Source organism: Diabrotica undecimpunctata, chromosome 7 (genome assembly GCF_040954645.1).
Source record: "Diabrotica undecimpunctata isolate CICGRU chromosome 7, icDiaUnde3, whole genome shotgun sequence".
NCBI classification, from domain to species: Eukaryota; Metazoa; Arthropoda; class Insecta; order Coleoptera; family Chrysomelidae; genus Diabrotica; species Diabrotica undecimpunctata.
This window is the reverse complement of record NC_092809.1, coordinates 148,025,722-148,045,321: the sequence shown is the minus strand read 5'-3', so window position 1 is coordinate 148,045,321 and position 19,600 is coordinate 148,025,722. Positions and strand designations below refer to the sequence as shown.

The following is a 19,600-nucleotide window of genomic DNA, read 5'->3' as shown; positions in this document are numbered from 1 at the left end:
ACTAAGTATGAAGAAAAGAATTTTTTTGCATAAGTTTGAGCTATTTATATTAATATATTAAATTCTTAATTTATAAATAAAAATTAAAGTGCAATTTTTATATTTTTCATTTTGTTTATAGAAATGCAAAAAAATCGACTGGTTAGATTACTAAGCCGTCTTCTTCAGTGAGGTGCTGGAAAATGTCGTCAATTGTTTTGGTTGTCGTCAGCTGCCAACTGACCACCTTCTACGATCCTTTTGTAATATTCAAGAGTGTCTACAGACCTCCAATCTTCCCCGAAATGTTTTTTCAGTAACTTCCTCACATCTGTGGCTTTTAGCTCGGAAACTTTCCCTGTTTTTGTAGCAATGAGCTGAGGATCATTTATACCTTGAAAATTACTTCCCTTCTTACAAATTTCCTTGTATTGGCAAAAATCTGATCTAAACCTCTCCTTTGATAAGAACATCGTTACCCTTAGAACTTCGTTTGAAGTGAAACCTTTTCGAAGCATTGAAGTGGAAGTGCCACTGGGCAGGAGGTCGCACCACGTCGAAGTTTGATTTCCAATCATAGTTTAAGCCATACAGTGGAATCACAGTTCCATAGTGAGAAAAAACTTCAACGTATTCAGCTGGTTCAATGATCACTAGTTTTCTTCTGATCTCCTTGTCGATTCTACCAAATACCCGATCGGATGGGAGAAAATAATGGCCCACTATAGGAAACACAAACTCGGCTCTTTCCACAGTTGCAGGAGCTTTTTTCAACAGTCAAAACGCTATCATACTCATAAAATAATTTTTATTTTGCCCTCCACATCCGTCGGAGGCAAGGCGGATAGTTTTCACAGTTTCAGGAATGTTCAATTTCATTAGGCAATCAAAAACATCAGATGCTATTTCATTTGCACTTTTCCGCGTTGTTCTTTTTTCTTGTGGTAGATCACCGGTGTTAAAGTTTCTGGTTAGAACACCCAGCAAACGATTGGGATTGATTCTGAATGTATCTAAAAACGTCTTTTTACACACACGGACTCTTTTCTTCGAGGACTTATTGTATACAAAGTAATTAGCACTCATCTTGTTCTTTCCTCTTGCACTGTTTAAGATTTTACAAGATTTTGGTTCAAACGTCTCTGAATACTTTAAAATAAACGAGTCTTGATATATTTTCAACTCGTTTGATTTTTTTATAGTTTTGTAAAATTGGCTATGGAAATATCTTTGGTCAGTGTATGTAAGTTCTTGGCAGTGATATGCCTTTCCCTTTTTTTCGTGATTGCAAGTAATTTTCTTCGGCAATTCATCTGAACCATATCTCTAAAAAATACCTTGTTGTAGTAGCCATACACATCGGTTTAAGCCCAAGTTGCAAAAAACCTCTTCAAGTAACCGGCGTTTTATTTCAGATAAAAATATGCTACCCATAATATTAAATTATCAATGCCATATAAATCGGTTAAAAAAACTTTAAAGCCTAAAAACCAATGAGGTATCTTGTTCTCGCATTGACTTCAGGCCACGATCTTAATCCGCCACTGCATATAACACAAAGATTTCAAAGAAAATAAAAAGTACATACAATCTTCAATAGCTTTACCTTTGCCTCTTTTCTCGTGCCCTTTTCCAACTTTAAGGTTCTTTTCTCTTCTTCATGACCGAGTCAAGACACTCTACGGGTTAAGTTTCCATAAAAAAACCGAACAAAACAAACCAAAATAATATGAAAACACGTCTTATCTCAATAACAGCAACAATAACCACACAACGGAAAGCTACGCGACGTTAACGCACGATCTCTGTGCTGCGGCTGGCGGAAAGCCCTCCCCTGAGCGGATCTAACTGGTTTTGTTGCAAACTTTGAGACTTACCTGGTTTTGAAACCAACCTTGATATTAGCTAATTAATTCTAATAGGATGTACATTGTTTTGAACTGAAAATCTGAAAAAATGGATGCACCTGGTTTTGAAACTAGACGGCTCAAATATTAATATCATCAAAAATTTACATTTATAACAAAAGACATTGAAGATGTTTCTATAAAGTCACCTAGTTATTTCACAGGTATTTTAATCACTGCTCGAATATACGTAAACCTTCATTAAAGTGATTTATAGATTTCTTTAATTTGACAAAATTGGCTTCATATCGGAGACCTCTATGATGGAAAGTATATGCACTAGCATTATGGTAGTTGATGCTCTAGGGTAGACTGGTTACGGCTGTACCAATTTTCCTTTAGTGGTTCACATCGCAGGTATTACAGCTGTAAGCAACGATCAAAGCCTTTGATGTGAAGACGTATTCATTTGTCTTACCAGTAGCTTAAGTAAAACAGTTTAGACGGAATATGAAATTTAAATAAATGTGTGCGAATAGGGGACATTTGTAACATTCAAAAATAATACATAAATCACGCATATAAAATCAGTTTTATTATTTTTAATCAGATTTATTAATCAAAAATATCACAAAATCTGAGTTTAAACAAATTATATTTCTATTTAAATGGGAATAAGCCGAGGGGAAAGTAACAACTAGGAACAACATTCTCAGAAAGCTAACGGGAAGTAAATGAGGCGGACGTCCTGGCGTTTTAAGAACAACGGGACAGGCAGTGTGTTTCTCAACTGCTGAATATGCGTGCCCCGTTTGGGGCAGATCTGCCCACACCAAACAAGTTGATACTGCGCTAAATGAGACATGAAGGATAGTAACGGGGTGCATGAAACCAACGCCACTCTCAAATCTATATAAAGCAACGGGTTTTGCAGAACCCTCAACACGCAGAGGCGTTGCAGAGCACATAGAGAAAATTAAACAGATCGCGGACGAGCGGCATGCCCTATACAAAGCTCGAACAGCACGAAAGCGACTAAAATCTAGGAAAAGCTTCCTTGGAACAGTGCAGGATGAACCGCCTGAGTATTTTCCTTTTCCATTATTTTATTTTTTACCCTTAATGATTGTTTTCGTATTACACTCAGCAATTTGTTTATCCTTGCCTAATCGGTCAAGATAGGTATATCAGATTTTGAGAAACTCACCATCGTGGGTAGAAATGACATTTAGTTCAGTCATTTTGGGACTCAAGCTCTCAACGTTTTAAATAAAGTTATATAGGTAGTACTTACCTATTCAATTTCACCACAAAAGTCAAAACAAGATTTGAACTCTACTAATACTAACATTACTTTGATGTAAAAATAACAGTAGGTTGGCTAGTTAACAGTCGTAAATAAATTTTAAATACACCGAAAATAAAAACTGTAAACAAAGTATCGACCAAATAAAAAGGATTTTAAAATCTTAAAATTCAACCTTTGATGGATCATAATATTATTAAAATTAAAGTTATTTGAAACATTCTCACAGAACTTTTCTCCGCTAGATTTTCTTAAGGTTTAGTAGGAAATATCTTAAGGGGAAAATTGGACGGTTTCATATTGAGGATATCATGTATTGGTATGATTACCTAAAATACAAATAGAAGAGACAATAATTTTATTACATAAAAAAATTTGAGGCAGCCCACAATATCTCTACGTATATTTTAAGTTGCATATTATTCATAGATACTGAATGTCAACTGTCAACAATTTCTCGTGCTAGCTGTCAATTTCCTCGTTTTCAATCACTCTAAAATCGTATAACCTTGTTTGGGGTTTCAATTCGAATTAAATAAATTTCTTCAGAAACATACAAGAAACAAATATAGACAATGGCTTTACACGTTCCTAAAGCACCGGGATTTGCCCAGATGTTAAAAGAAGGAGCCAGGGTAAGGCTTTTATTTAATATTTATATAAAGTATGCACATGTGGTTTTGGGTGTATTTATAATAGCCGGTAATAATTCATTTTTAGCACTATTCTGGTTTGGAAGAGGCTGTTATAAGAAACATAATAGCATGCAAGGAATTTGCACAATCTGTAAAAACTGCCTATGGTCCAAATGGTATGAACAAAATGGTCATTAATCATATTGAGAAACAATTTGTTACAAGTGATGCAGCTACAATTATGCGAGAACTAGATATTGAACACCCAGCAGCCAAACTCATGATACTAGGAAGTCAAATGCAAGATTCTGAGGTGGGTGATGGAACTAACTTTGTGATTATACTTGCAGGAGCACTTTTGGGTGAGTCATCAATGATATATCTTTTACTAGGAGTATTTTCTTTTCAGAAGCTGTCCCCCTAAGAGTATAAATACGCTAATTAATTTAATTTAATTTAAATTTCTTTATTGACAGATTAAAAAAATCAATTTGTTGACTTATTCTACCACCAAAGAATATAGACGCATATGTGTCTATATTATTTGCTACCACTCTCTAGATATTTAGTATTAGGACTTATTATTTATTATAAAAACAATAGTTATATTGTTTTCAAAAAATAATAGTCATCATCATGTATATTTTTCTCATTTCATCTTTATTTTTTCATAATGTACTTATAGAATTATACTGTAACTTCTGAAAATCCAACTAAGTAATTGACTGTTTTAATAACATTTATATTATTTGTATAGAGCATGCTGAAGAACTAATTCGTCTTGGAGTAACTCCCACAGAAATAGCAGAAGGTTTTGAGAAAGCACTTGACAAATGTCTAGAACTTCTTCCCAATCTTATTTGCTATACAATCAAGGATTTCAGAAACATTGAAGAAGTTACAAAAGGAATACAAACCTCAATTCAATCTAAGCAGTATGGCAATGAAGAGTTTCTATCAAAACTTATTGCAGAAGCATGTGTGTCAATTTTGCCAGAAGAAACAACATTTAATGTTGATAATGTTCGAATATGTAAAGTTTTGGGGTCTGGTTTACATAATTCTCAGGTAAGGATCTGTTTTATAATTATAGGCCACATGTTATTCTCTTAACTTCGCATTAGCCCTCAGACATTCTGGTAATATATTGTTTAATAATATGTTCATGTAATAAAGGGACCCTTGTCACCAGCACATCACCAACCTTTGAACAGGTCAAAAAATTAATTTTGTGTTATTTTAACTTGTTAATAATGGAGCATAAACCTTATAATATTACCTGATAGGTCCTAGAAACAATAAAGTATTTTTGGCGAAAATCTACCAGTATTAACAAAGGGTTTTATTATAAGCTAAATAATTAACATATAAGTGACATAATATCGTTTGCAGGTTGTACAAGGTATGGTTTTCAAAAGACAAGTTGAAGGAGAAATAACTAAAGCCGAAAAAGCCAAAATTGCTGTATTTAGCTGCGCTGTTGATATTATGCAAACTGAAACTAAAGGTAAGATTAACTTAATGTAGCATAATATGAGCTGTTTAGATTTCTGTGATAACATAGAAAAATCTGCTTTTCTATTATTAATAGTAATAGTGAAGACTCAATTGTCTACTTCCAAATTTAATAATAATATAATAAATATGGTAAACTATATGAACTGTATTAAATTCCAACATTTGTTATTTAGGATTATTTTTTCAACCTTAATACTCGAAATTATTCCCAAATTGACTTTGAAAGCAAAATACTCATAATTTTCATACTTCTTATATGCAAGTTCTGTTTCATTTTTACCTTTGCTCCACAACTTAGCTACTGACTTCAAAAAATTGCATGGAACCTGAAAGGTACTTCATATAATGCTCATTTATTTTCATTGTTCAGTGGGAAAAATTTGCAAAATTTACTTGTTATATTTAATTTAATTCTTAACATTTCAAGTTGAGATACTTGCTTGTGTAGAAGGATATCTTTAGTTTTCCTTTTTGATTAATTTTTCTGCCTGATAGAATAGCCTGGATACACTTGCTCAACTGCCAATCATTTCTTTATATTAAATGTATCATTGAAGCACTTTTAGTTAGTGATATACTAATTCAGATTTCAAAGATTTTTCGTATTTATTCATAAAAATATTGGTTAATGATTTTTTAACAAAAGTTTTTCTAATAGCTTCAGTTATCAGTTATGTACCAGTTGGCTCAGCCTATTTGATGTTGCCTCATATTGTGGTCTTTATTGTTCATTTCTCATTGTTACAAGCAAAATCTTATATACTTTTAAGATAGTGAAAAATACAAAGTATCTGTAGATACAAATGTCATCGGTTTAAATCTTCAGCAAACCCTTCCCGCTCGAGATTTTGGCATAATCGAAAAAGTGAACCGTAAGAATCCACAGGTATTTGTTCCAGTGCACTGGGCCCAGCTAATTCAATAATCTTGTAAACAGTTTAATGTACACTGAATGAGTAAAGAAAACTTTTACTTGTGAACTATTAAACGGAGTAAGTGATCCTAAAAAAGACACTATAATTGTTCTTTTTAAATGGAGACCAGTGCGGTACTTTTTGTAAAATTCTTCAAAAACATTTTCGTTTTCTTTTAAGGAAACCTGAAATGAAGGGTTTGTATTTTTTAAATGTATATGTGTACAAAAAGGAGCTGGACGTCTTACTATTAGCATGGAGAACATGTTTAAACAAAACCTTAACATTCAGCTGATACAAATAAATAAATTAAAGTGGGACAATATTAAAAAATTTCTGGATTTTATTCCGCTGGTTTACCAAGAGTTTTACAACAACCTTCCCCATGAACACAAAAAAAAATCAAAAATAAATACCATCAACGAACTTTCTGAAGAAGAATCTCAAGAAAAAACTGAAACGTTGGAGTCGGCATCACAGTAAACAAAGTTTGTAAAGATATGGAAGATACAGCAGTGCTGCAGTGTGATTATGAGTGAAACCTGCTTACTGTAGAGTTTAAAGTTTTTTTGTCGTTTTTTCTTTAATTTGCAGCGTTTCATATTATAAACAAATAATTGATTCAATAAAGTTATTTTTCAAAAGTCATCTTTTTTTCCTGCAAAGATTCTAAGTGTATATTTAAGTCCGGATATTAATTAGTTGGCTGCTCAGAATAAAAAGGGTCCAAGGAATTTTAATTATCCAAAGAAATAACCTTAAATATCTCAAAACTAGTAAAATTGTATTTGGATCTCTTTTATTCTAAGCCCTTCAATTGTGCTTGTTCATTGAGGGAATAATACCTCTGTAGAAGGTTGTCACTACATCATTTGTCATATACTTCTAGCAGTTGATGATTTATCTTGCTATTTCAACCACTCTGTCTCCTCCATTCTACTTATTGGAATATTCCATTCATTTTCTGCTTAGTCTCCACTAATTATACCCTGTATGTTAGATTGTCTTCTGATGTTGTCATTTTGATAAGAATTTGCTGAAATTTCTCTCAGTATTTTAATCTCTGTTCGCCTTTCACCACTATATCATATAAGGGTTTTTGAATATAGATTTTCATATCTGCCACAAAAGTTGGGGAATTTTAATACATTTTTTTTTTATTTTTAAGGAACTGTACTTATCAAAACTGCAGATGAACTTATGAACTTTAGTAGGGGAGAAGAAAATCTTCTTGAATTACAAATCAAATGTATAGCAGATGCTGGAGCTAAAGTTGTAGTTGCAGGAGCCAAATTTGGAGATATGGCTCTTCACTATTTACATAAATATGGTATCATGGTTGTCAGGTTGAACTCCAAATTTGATTTGAGAAGATTATGCAAAACTGTAAGTTCAGTTAAAGAAGGTGTTTTTTAAACACACATTTAATATATGAATTTTATAGGTTGGTGCTACTTGTCTTCCACGCCTAACAGCTCCCACATCTCAGGAACTTGGTTACGCAGATATTGTATGTGTAGAAGAATTGGGTGATACCCCCATAGTTTCCTTCAGATTGGAGGGCAAAGAATCTAGAATTTCCACAATTGTCATCAGGGGTGCTACTGACAATTACATGGACGACATTGAAAGAGCAATTGATGATGGAGTTAATACATTTAAGGTATGACTACGCTAATCAAATAATCATTGTCTTAGAAAACCCATAATTATTAAATTCAGGTAGTAATGGGAAGCTCTAGAGAGATAAAGAGCGATAGATAATGAGCTTATTCATATCCAAGTCATAAAATTTCAACCAAGAGAGAAAAATTTTACACTTTTATATAATTTATTTTTAAAATATGCAAAATAAATCGAGTTTAGCTTAAATATGCAATGTTGTTTGAAATGAGCAAAAATATGCAATATATGCATATACATTCACTTGCATATATATTCCGCTCTATAATCATTGCCATTTGCTAGACAACCCTTCTTGGGTCTTGGCCTGTTCAATAATTCGCCATTCTGATCTATTTTACCATTTGCTTAAGTTGTTATTTTGAATTGCGAAATATTGTTCTATTTGTTCCAGTTTTTATAAACATTGTGATATCCGAGTCTTGGTAAGTTTTGTATAATTCGTAATTATATCTTTTCCAGATGCCATTTTCCTTTAAGCATTTGTATATGTGTCAACATTTTTCTTTCTACGATAGCTGATTGTTTTTCTTCACTTTTAATAAGTATCCATGTTTCAGATCATTATGCGAGTAAGCATATTAGTCGCCTTATATAATAATATAAGGCTTTATTGATTTTCAAGCAAGTTTGGTTCAGTTCTTTTATCTTCGAAAATGCTTCTATCATTTCTCTTCTCGATCTTGCAATTTTTTTAGTCTTTTATAATTTCTTAAGTATGATATTGAATAGTATAGGGTCATTGCTCCTTTTTCACATCATGTAAACTCAGCTTGCTTGCCAATTTTGTCCCCTTTTTTTGACTTGCTAATTGTTATATTTATTTTATTATTTTTTGCTATGAAACTGATATATTATAATAAGGATGTTTTTTAGTAGAACTTTGAAATGGAATAAAACAAAGATGATTTTTTTAAATTGATATGAAATTGACTTTATTTCGAAAGATAGTCTTTTGGCACTATAATTTAAATATGATTTCTGGCATATGACCTCCACGGTTGGCTCTGACATAATCTAATCTAGATTTCCAATTTTAGTATATCGGTAATAACGCGGCGAATGTTGTCCTCCAAATGATCAATCATTTCAGGCTTATTGGCGTAGACTAACGATTTCAAATATCCCCACAGAAAATACTCTAGCGATGTTAAATCGCACGATCTTGGAGGCTGATTCACGGGTCCGAAACGTGAAATTATTCAGTTACCAAACATTTCCTTCAATAAATCAATTGTGACACGAGGTGTGAGACATATTGCGCCGTCTTGTAGAAACCACAGCCCTTGCATGTTACTGGTGTTCAATTCAGGAATGGAAATTCAGTAATAATGACTCTGTCGCGGTTACCATTGACTGTAAAGTTCTGGCCAACATCGTTTTTGAAGAAATATGGACCAATGATTCTACCAGCTCATAAAGCACACCAAACAGTTACTTTTTCTTGATGTAATTGTTTCCCAACATATACTTGAGGATTATCTCCACTCCAATCCACGGCAATCTCGTTTTTGGGTCTATTCACCGAATCTACGCCTTGGTAGGTGATCGTGTAGCTTCAATTCGTACATGAGTTGGATGTTGTAAGTACACAAACCAAGATCTTTCCGCAAAATCTTCCATAAAGTGGATGGATACATGTCCAACTGCTGTGCACGATGGTAGATAGACTAACTTCTTCTATACGCACTGCACGACATCTCTGTGGATGCCTGTTATCATTTTGTGTAAACGTGATGCGACAATGTTCCATGGTTAATCGAATTAATTGCTTTGATGCACAACTTGCAAGCGTTGTCCAGGCGTCAGTCTATTCATGCTGAAATGCCAAACCAAACTAAACATAAATCACTTGACACCTGTCAAAATGACCGTCAGTTAAAAAAGTGTTGCCAACTTACATTTCTATACCTTTAAAAAAACACTATATTTAAAGTTTCTATCTAGTTTTTAAAAAGGTCCATGCATCCTTTATGCTATATTGTTTCGATATAACTACTCAGTTCTAGTGCTAGAACTAAGCCACATTTTACAGGTATTTTGTCCACACGCAATGTTTAAATCTGCCTGTTGTATTGCCCTTCGTTGAGGGTTTATTAGTTTTTAACGTTTTAATCATGTTTTACTTTAACATTTATTCCCATTATGTGTTGTATTACTTATTTTGAATGCTCTCACTTTTTATCTTTTATAATAGATTTAAACTAGCTGCCTTGTTTCCCATTATTATTAATCTTAGGTGAATCTTGAAAATGTGGCGTTGTAATTCCTATTACGACCTACAAAAAAAAAACATTAAAAGTATCCAGTTCGTTTTCAATAGTTTACTCGAACATTATTAATTTGTACATTACAATTATAGGGAATCTCTCGAGATGGTAGATTTGTTCCTGGTGCCGGCGCCGTTGAAGCAGAGTTAGCTGTTCAGTTGACTAAATATGCAGACACTCTTCCAGGCTTAGAACAGTATGCAGTCAGAAAATTCGCATCCGCCCTTGAAAGTTTTCCCAAAACTTTGGCAGATAATAGTGGACACAAATCGACAGCAGTATTAGAAAAAATATTGGAAGCTCACCAGAATGGTAAAGTTAACATTTTTTTAAATATTCATTATTTGAATAGAAAAATACAAAATTACAAACTCTTTTAATACAATACAAACTTATTGTGTACCGTAGGTAGTAACGATAAGTGTGTATTCAGCTTTTGCTTACTTTTTTTTTGTATCGCTGAAAATTACCGAGAGGTGCGAGCAATTCTTTTGCATTGAGTTATACTTTAAATAGGAAGAAGTTGTGTGAAAACTAATCAAATTATGTAAAATTCTTTTAGTCCAGTATACTACGATAAAAGAGATTTTGATGAAATTTTTGAATTAACCTCTATTTACCCTTAACTTAAATCCACCTATGTGCTTACTATTCTGAGGGGTGAAAACTCAATAAAATTATAACTTAAAGCATTTAATGAGTTGAAAAACATTTCATCATCATCCACCTTTAAAAGTCCACTGCTGAACATAGGCCTCTTCCTCGTGTTTCCAACCCCGTCACTTGTGCTACTCTCATCCAGTTTTTATTTTGTCTTCTTAAATCGTTAGCTCATCTTGTAGGTGGTCGACCGACGCTTCTCTTGTCTTCCCTTGGTCTCCATTCCAATAACCTCTTTTTGTCCATTGCCCATCCGTCATTCTAGCTATGTGTCCTGCCCATCTCCATTTTAGTCGATCCTTTCAAGGAAGTCAGTCACCTTGGTTCTTCTCCTGACCTTTTCGTTTTTTATTTTGTCTCGCAGAGTTATTCCTAACATGGATTGCTCCATTCTTCTCTGTGTGACTATTTGTTTGGCAGCCGAGGCTTTTGTTAAAGTAAGTGTTTCTGCTCAGTATGTCAACACTGAGAGGACGCAAATACTTTCCTCTTTAATTATGTGGGCAGCTCACTTTTAAAAGTTTCTCTCAGTTTTCAACGAGATCAGGGATCGATTCTTCTCTTCAGTTCATTGGTCTGATTATCCCTGTCAATCATAATTGCATGTCCTAGGTGTTTATATTTATTTATGAGTTCTACTTCTTGCCCACCAATACTGATGTTCTTGTTGGGTACAAAATTTGTCATTATTTTTGTTTTCGAGATGTTTATATTTAAACCTACATTTTCTGTAGTTACAACGACTTCCTGCACCATCTCTCTTCCAATTTCTAAGTCCTCAGCTATTATAACTATATCATCGGCGAAACGTAAGTTGTTTAGATATTCTCCATCTTTTTAAGTATGAATTAAGGTTGTATGATACTGCTAGATACTCTTTATGATTTCTCACTTTATTTTAACGCCCAATTTATTTTAAAAATTTCTTTTTTGATTTATTTTAAAACCCCATAAAACGTCATATGTTAATGTAAACGTTGAAAAAACAATTTAGCGAATTTGTCATACTTCATTTATATTAAATTGGCAATTTTTTATTTTGTTTAACTGAAATATTGTTACATTCCAAATTTTCAACCCTTAAAACTCATCCCTTATTACGAAAAATTATTTACCGGCATATTTATGCAATTTGATATTTCTATTAACCCATCATCTCTGTACCCAGTTAAACTTTGAACTAAATTTTTTCACACATTTTCATCCCTTAAAAATTATTCCCCCCATAGTATATACATAGGGGTATAAAACTATAATCCTATGTCACATATAAATGAATAAAAAACAAAATTAATTAATACATAAAATAAATTAGGTTGATTATCAGCATCATCACTATCGGTATTTTTGTCTTCTTCCTCTGCCTCATCTGTTATTGGAGCACTATTTTGGCAATCTTGGCCAGAACATTCACCAAAAGTTGAGTTGCAAAAAGGGCACAGAGCTTTTAGACAGCCACATGATGCACCGCATTCTTTTTTGCAGTTACAATATATTATTTACAAGAGTTCTTGTGGTGCCGGACTTTATTGCAGTCATAATGGGTTGCAATGATCCTTCAAGTGTATTTCACCCTCAATCGGTTGGGTAAATGTTTTAGTTCCAAGTTAAACTTGAATCTGTTAGTAACAGTATGTTATGCTCGTTCAAACAAGAAATGTAGCCTGAGATAATTTTGAACAAAAATGTTTATTAGCATTTTTTGTGTAGAATGAACCGTTCTCTTAGAAAAAACGCTTGCAGCGATCGACGATTTTGAATGTCAGTAACGTGCATCGATATCAATTTTTTAAATACAATTTTTATCAACTCGTCGGTAAAAATTATATATCTTTTGATCAGAGTGTCCTATCGACAAAAATTAAAATACATTTTAAAGATGAATAGTGCAGCTTTCGTATGTAATTTTTGCATTTTGTTGCAAATGAAGTCAGTTTATATATAGCTGTTAAATAAATAAACGTTGGATAAATTACAAAAAAGTTGGAAACAAAGCCCTACAGTAGTACGGACATGTAGAAAGAATGCTAGAGCACAGGTGACCGAAAATAATATTGGACTGGGACTCAGCGGGAAGAAGACGGAGAGGAACACCTGTATCAAGATGGAAAACGTACATAGCAAATGCTTTGATAGATACAGACCTCAGAGAAGATGACTGGGAAAATAGAGTGTCGTGGAGGATGAAAACGTCGAACTCATAATGGGAAAAAAAGCTGAAGAAGAATAAACATACGTTGTGCGTCATTTTTAACGATTCTCACGAGATCAAATGTATCACTTTCATTGACCGGTCGCTATGATATTTCCATTGTTCGAGCCCAATCTTCAAAACACTTAACATGAAATTTCGATTTTTAGTTTTATCAACAAATATGAGACATTTGAAAGCTAAATGTAAACTTTCATATTACAAACGATCTCCTCCTCCTCAGTCCTAATCCCTTTTGGGATGTGGTGACACCATCAGGCCTTTACAGTTTTTTCACGATTTCTCTTCATCCTTCTCTATCCTGGGCTAGTTGTTCGGCTTCATGTATCCCTTGGTTAATCAGTATTTTTGTTTGATCTACCCAACGGCTTGGAGATCAACAAACGATCTCAACGTCATGGGAAATATCTCCACGAAAAACGTATTTTTTAAACGTAGCATGTTTATATAGAAATTGAGAAATAATTTAACCATTTTAATTAAGGCATATTAGTGAGATTCTCTTATTTTTACAAAATTTATGTGTGTCTTTCAGGTCAGAAAAATGTTGGAGTTGACATAGAAGCTGAAAGTGCAGTATGTGACGCTTTGGAAAAGAACATCTTGGACCTTTACCAATGTAAATATTGGGGACTGAAATATGCCGTAGGAGCAGCAGCAACTATTTTAAGAGTCGACCAAATTATTATGGCGAAAAGGGCAGGTGGGCCAAAAGTTAGGCAACCAAAGGGAAGTGACGACGAATCTTGAAATCGTTAATTTAGCGCTTGGTTTCTCGCTTACACTTAAATTCACTTTACAACTCACTTGTATTAATCTGTTAATTTAATTTTTTAATTAATATTTCTTAACTAATATTGTGTTTTCTTTACATATCTCATTTCTTTATATGCCATTACAAAGTATTTTTTACATCACCATGCTATATCAACAAAAAGACTAGATCTACTACTCATAAAATTCAGGATGCTGAAAATAATAGTCTTGAAAAAAAAAATTGTCTAAAACATAACCTGCATCCTAGCCAAATGCGGGGTCACCAAAGACCATGCAGTGAAACTAGCGAAGAACAAGCCAAAGTTGGGAAGGCATGTACATGGAAATAATAAATATATAACTTCCGACTTTAGCTAACAACTGCTACTTTGGGCTGAGTAGACAAAGAAAAAAGCAGAAACTTAAGCCGGAACAAATACCTACTAAAACACTTATTTTAGTAATACTGAGTTACGGATCTGAAACATGAAATATCTCAAAAGCAGTTGAAAATCTTTTAGTTTTCTTTGAATGATTGATCCTGAGATGGATATTAGGTGACATTTATGAAAATGATATCTAGGAAGAAGTATGGAATATATAATATGCCAACGCATACCAAGTGCAAAAGACGTGATAACTCTCACAAGAAGAGAAGGAAGATTGAGATACGCAGAACATATAGCACCACATCGCAACAGTAGAAATCTTCGAACAAATTTTATGTCAAAGCTGGCGGAAATAAACGTTTCGTCGAAAAAATTTCGATTAACAATATTCATAAATCACGATTTCGCAGTGACAGAAAGAGCTGCACATAGAAATATAGGAGAGAACAATGCAAAGGACTCAGAGAGAATGGGAAACATGTGAAAACAGGATTTAAGAGTCTCACAGTGGATACGAAATCTGGGGATGGGGTAAGGACGGTATGATAGAAAAGAAGGTACCAAAAAACCAGAGTTAAAATAGGAAAATGATTGGAATTGCGGATTGTCCAAGTGTAGCAAATAATGGGGCCAACATAAAGAATTGGAGTTGAGATTTGATACGACAAGAAATTATAAAAATGCTCGGCCAAATGACACAAAGAGGCTTATTACATGAGAGTGACCACGATGGAATCAGCCAATTTGCATGCCTGTAAAAGACAGTAGAATATTGAACAAAACAAAAATAATTTAAGAAAATAGAGAAACACACAAGATATGAAGAATTCTGTCTGGAAGTAAAGATTTGGGCGCCACGGAAGTAGATAGAATATACTTCGCTAAGTTGTAACCTATATTATGAAATAGAAATCCTTTGAGTACCTGTAAATTATAGTAAAGGGTACTAAAATAAAATCTTATTTCCTATTTAACCTCTTTAATAATAACAATATGAACCCTATCTACAATTATAAAAACAAATTAAATTTCTTTTGAAAATCCCTTCACCTTTTAAAATTTGTTGACAATTTAGTTGCGCTGTTCTACTATATACAAGTGAAGAAAGGGAAAGATGTCAAGAAAAGTGGAACAACACGGAAGATGTTGCCCAGTGGACCAAGATGCTGATCCCGAGCCTAAGGGACTAGGTAGATTATCTCTTTTAGGGCGTATCTTCATAGGTTCAGAAAGACAGATACAGATAAATGCCTATACTGCGAATATTCCGACACTGTTACTCACAATGTTGGAATATAATAGATGTACAATGGAGAGAAACAGAATGTATAGAGAAATAGGTATGAACCCTGTGACTGTGCGAGAGATGATCGTGAAGATGACGGGAAGTAAGGAGGGATGGAATAGTATGCACAATTACATACGAACAGTAATTAAAAGAAAGAAGAAAAAGTGAAACATAAACCGGACCAACAACAGAAATAAAACCTAGATAAGAGAAGGGAGTGTTAAAAAAATGTCCTCAGATTTACAGCGGCTATCCCACTTTAGGAGTACGTTACGTGCGACAGTCAACTGCGTACAAGTAGGAGAGGGTGGTTTTAGTTGGTAGGCAGGATAACAAACCTAAATCATGAATGTGTTGCTTGTGTGAGTCGATTTCAAAAGGTAGAAGAAATAATAAATTAGACTTACTCACAATCAATTTAATTTAACTAATCAGACGACCGGTTTCGCTTTCTACAATATGCAAAGCATCTTCAGGTCACGATACAAAGTTAAATAAATGCTGAAAATAATAAACCCATATTAGGGTGTTGTCTAATAAAGATAAAACAAAGATAGGTGATATAAATTACAGTAATTATGCCAATATTACATGTCTGTGGTTTTTCAAAATGAATAAAATGTTTAAGCAGACAAGGTAAGACCCACAAATTGGTAAATTAGTCTATTAAACTGTAATGAATTAATAAATAACAAATAAATAAAACATTACTTACATGCCGGTACTCCATTAATTGATGGTTGAAAGAACATGGTTCAAACTATCTTGTATTGTTGATTGGAGAACTCAAGTCAACTATTGTAATTGTTTAACAGTAAACGGGGAAGTTCTTGAGGAGACAGATTTTATCCAATGAAGTAGAGATAGGTAAATGTAATTGTTTGTTTGATGAAAGTAATGTTCTATACCATTAAGTTCTTTAAAGTTATTTATATTTATTCTGGGGATATATTTATGAAATGTGTGTTATTTATTGAGATTTTTATTTTTGTTTTGGAAGGTGACAGTTGTGAGACAATGAATAAGAATAGATGTACAAATTGTGTGGGTGTGCAATTATATCAGCTTGTAATTATCAAATTTCTTTGATAAAGTTATGTTGCAATATATGGCAAATGGTTGTAAAGTCCAATATATAAAGTTAAAAATTAAAATTGAGACACTTTAAGACACACAGAAAACACTTAAAAAACGAGGGGACGAAACAGACATTAAATTTAAAAAGGGGAGGATTTTAAAAGAACTACATCTCTTACTTGGTTCTTTTAAAATCTTCTGTCACCTTCCAAAACAAAAATAAAAATCTCAATAAATAACACACATTTCATAAATATATCTCCAGAATAAATATAAATAACTTAATGGTATAGAACATTACTTTCATCAAACAAACAATTACATTTACCTATCTCTACTTCATTGGATAAAATCTGTCTCCTCAAGAACTTCCCCGTTTACTGTTAAACAATTACAATAGTTGACTTGAGTTCTCCAATCAACAATACAAGATAGTTTGAACCATGTTCTTTCAACCATCAATTAATAGAGTACCGGCATGTAAGTAATGTTTTATTTATTTGTTATTTATTAATTCATTACAGTTTAATAGACTAATTTACCAATTTGTGGGTCTTACCTTGTCTGCTTAAACATTTTATTCATTTTGAAAAACCACAGACATGTAATATTGGCATAATTACTGTAATTTATATCACCTATCTTTTTTTTATCTTTATTAGACAACACCCTAATATGGGTTTATTATTTTCAGCATTTATTTAACTTTGTATCGTGACCTGAAGATGCTTTGCATATTGTAGAAAGCGAAACCGGTCGTCTGATTAGTTAAATTAAATTGATTGTGAGTAAGTCTAATTTATTATTTCTTTTACCTTTTTATAAACCTGAATCTTTGGTACTGCTATCTTTCATACTTTAAATTAAACTAAAACTCAAATTTTAAGGACTTAAAATAGAGGTAGCATAAAAAAAATTCGGTGCCCAACCAACCCCCTCTAGAAAAATTCTAGGTGCGCCACTGCTACAGTACCTACCGCCTACTGCATTATTGTTTTTTTTATAATTTTTCACAACTTTTTCAGCTGAAACATATTCAAATTCTGGTTAGAGACGCAATTCTGTTCGAAAAGTTCGCAAAGTTCGAATTCTGGATTTCCTCTATGGGAGAGGGTGTTTTCGGCGTTTTTAAATAAAACTAAACTTACAACAAAAATATTGCTTTATTTCAAAATATTGATAAAGGACATGAAATTTTCATTACAAAGAACAAGACGTAAATTTTGGCAATATTAATTTATAAATATATGTATCGAAACTATTTAAATAAAATCCCGAAACAAAGAAAACACCTCTATGCAAAAATATAAAAAAACTCTTTTTCTTAACAAAAAAAAATAAATAAATATTCTTCTATGGACACAAGTACAGAACGATACATTAACTTTATTTACAAATAAATTTGCTTTGTTTTCCAAACAATATCATTTAAACATACAAAAAGATGCTAGTTATATTTGGCACTGAACAAATTCGTGAACATAAAAAGTTAGTTATATTTATGAAAAAAGAGGATTAGCTTATCAGGGAAGTCAGTTGTCTGTGGTTACCTGATCACACGTACATATTTGTATTTATCCTTAAGGAAATAATTTTCAATGTATTCACATTAATCATAATTTCTAGAAAATAATTTTCAAAGAAAAGAACCGTTTATCATACAAAATGTGACTTTCCTAAAACTATATCACAACAACTCGTTCCATCATAAAAACACCGTCTATTACGAAATGGCTTTTGACGTTACCTACAAATAGTAGACTCGAAGTACATGAGCATATTTTAAAAAATATAAAGATAAATCCGTCAAAGAATGTTAAGTTCAGCAAAATATGGAATATTCCACTACAAACTATTCAAATCATAGATAATTCTGACAAAGAAATAAATTATAGCTTCCGAAAACAACTCCAGACATACCGCCTCCAAGACAGTGTTTTGTGACTGATACCGTGTCTATTATTTATACAGTCTTGCCTTTATCACAATTACAAGCTGATATATTTCTAAAGGGGTCTAGGGTTGTGTTATAGAGATAGCACCTTTTATCGAAACACCACATAGAGCGTCATAGACGGGAGATAATTCATGATAACTCTCGTGTCACATCCCGGACAACTGCACTGGTCTGCTGGTTAAACTACGTGAAGGTAACCAGATATAGCGAAAATTTCACCGAGCGATTGCCGGTCTAAGCTATTCCTAATTTACTGACCAACGGCTTTGGGCGGATGAGTTGAAAAGTTCCAGGGCATCCTTTTGTCCTGGGGTTAAGAAATCAACCTCAAAAGTGGATGAACCAAAATCTTTGTCAACATCATAAGGATGTAGAAGGTATGGAAAAACAACTACATTAAAGATCCCTATGTATATCCCTAGTAAAATTCATCATGGTGTCAGAAAACAACAACAGCAATACTGACAAGGCGCTCGGAACCCAAGATCAGACAGAGGAGAGAATAAGACTGTCCAACACTTGGATTAAAACCTATAATATTCAGAGCATGTTTCAGCCTGGTAAGATACATAATATTATTAAATAAATAAACCGGTTGAATATTGGTGTATGTTGTTTCTCAATGGATTGATATTATTCCAGCAGCGAGGACAACCAACAGACACGGCGTGGCAGTAAGAGTTAATAAAATAGCTAACAGAGCAGTGCAAGGCTTTTTCTCCATCTCAAAAAAACTACAGCTGGTAAGTAGCTGTTTCCCAAAAAAACGAAATTTAAATTTGGTATCAAATGTTTGCTTGCCGTAAGTGAAAATGAGGGGATAGTGCGCGGCGGGTAATCGTGCGCTCCATTGTATTTCAAATTCCGTCGAATATTTTATCGAATTTTATGAACTCAACCAGTCCTACACCTTTTGGCTAATCTCGTGAACGGTTAAGGAACGCGGAACGTGGACTTAGTGAAATCCGATTATTGAAAATTGCAAGAATTCTTCTAGCTTTTGTGCTCCAAAAATTAAGACGGCAAGTCCATAGGCTTTGTTCAGTTGCTTTGAACTTATTATTGATTTAAATAATGTTGTTTTCCGTACATTTTGGGACATCTGTTAA

The 19,600-nt window shown here is 33.2% G+C and overlaps 1 protein-coding gene across 1 annotated transcript; it reads left to right on the top strand.

Annotated features, from left to right (window-relative positions):
* The first annotated feature begins 3,603 nt into the window (after positions 1-3,603).
* On the top strand, positions 3,604-13,879 carry CCT8 (chaperonin containing TCP1 subunit 8). Its single transcript, XM_072538519.1, has 8 exons — positions 3,604-3,767; positions 3,853-4,129; positions 4,525-4,835; positions 5,160-5,274; positions 7,368-7,585; positions 7,644-7,862; positions 10,245-10,464; positions 13,560-13,879. The coding sequence occupies exons 1-8, from the start codon at positions 3,708-3,710 to the stop codon at positions 13,772-13,774; spliced, it is 1,635 nt and encodes a 544-aa protein (XP_072394620.1). The 5' UTR covers positions 3,604-3,707; the 3' UTR covers positions 13,775-13,879.
* Positions 13,880-19,600: the final 5,721 nt, after the last annotated feature.

What these genes read in the sequence shown, in the direction of transcription:
- CCT8 (XM_072538519.1), top strand. Translation starts at nt 3,708, where the DNA reads ATGGCTTTACACGTTCCTAAAGCACCGGGATTTGCCCAGATGTTAAAA. An exon ending in CTGGTTTACATAATTCTCAG is followed by an intron (nt 4,836 to 5,159) that starts GTAAGGATCTGT and finishes TATCGTTTGCAG; the next exon opens with GTTGTACAAGGTATGGTTTT. An exon ending in TATGCAAACTGAAACTAAAG is followed by an intron (nt 5,275 to 7,367) that starts GTAAGATTAACT and finishes TTTATTTTTAAG; the next exon opens with GAACTGTACTTATCAAAACT.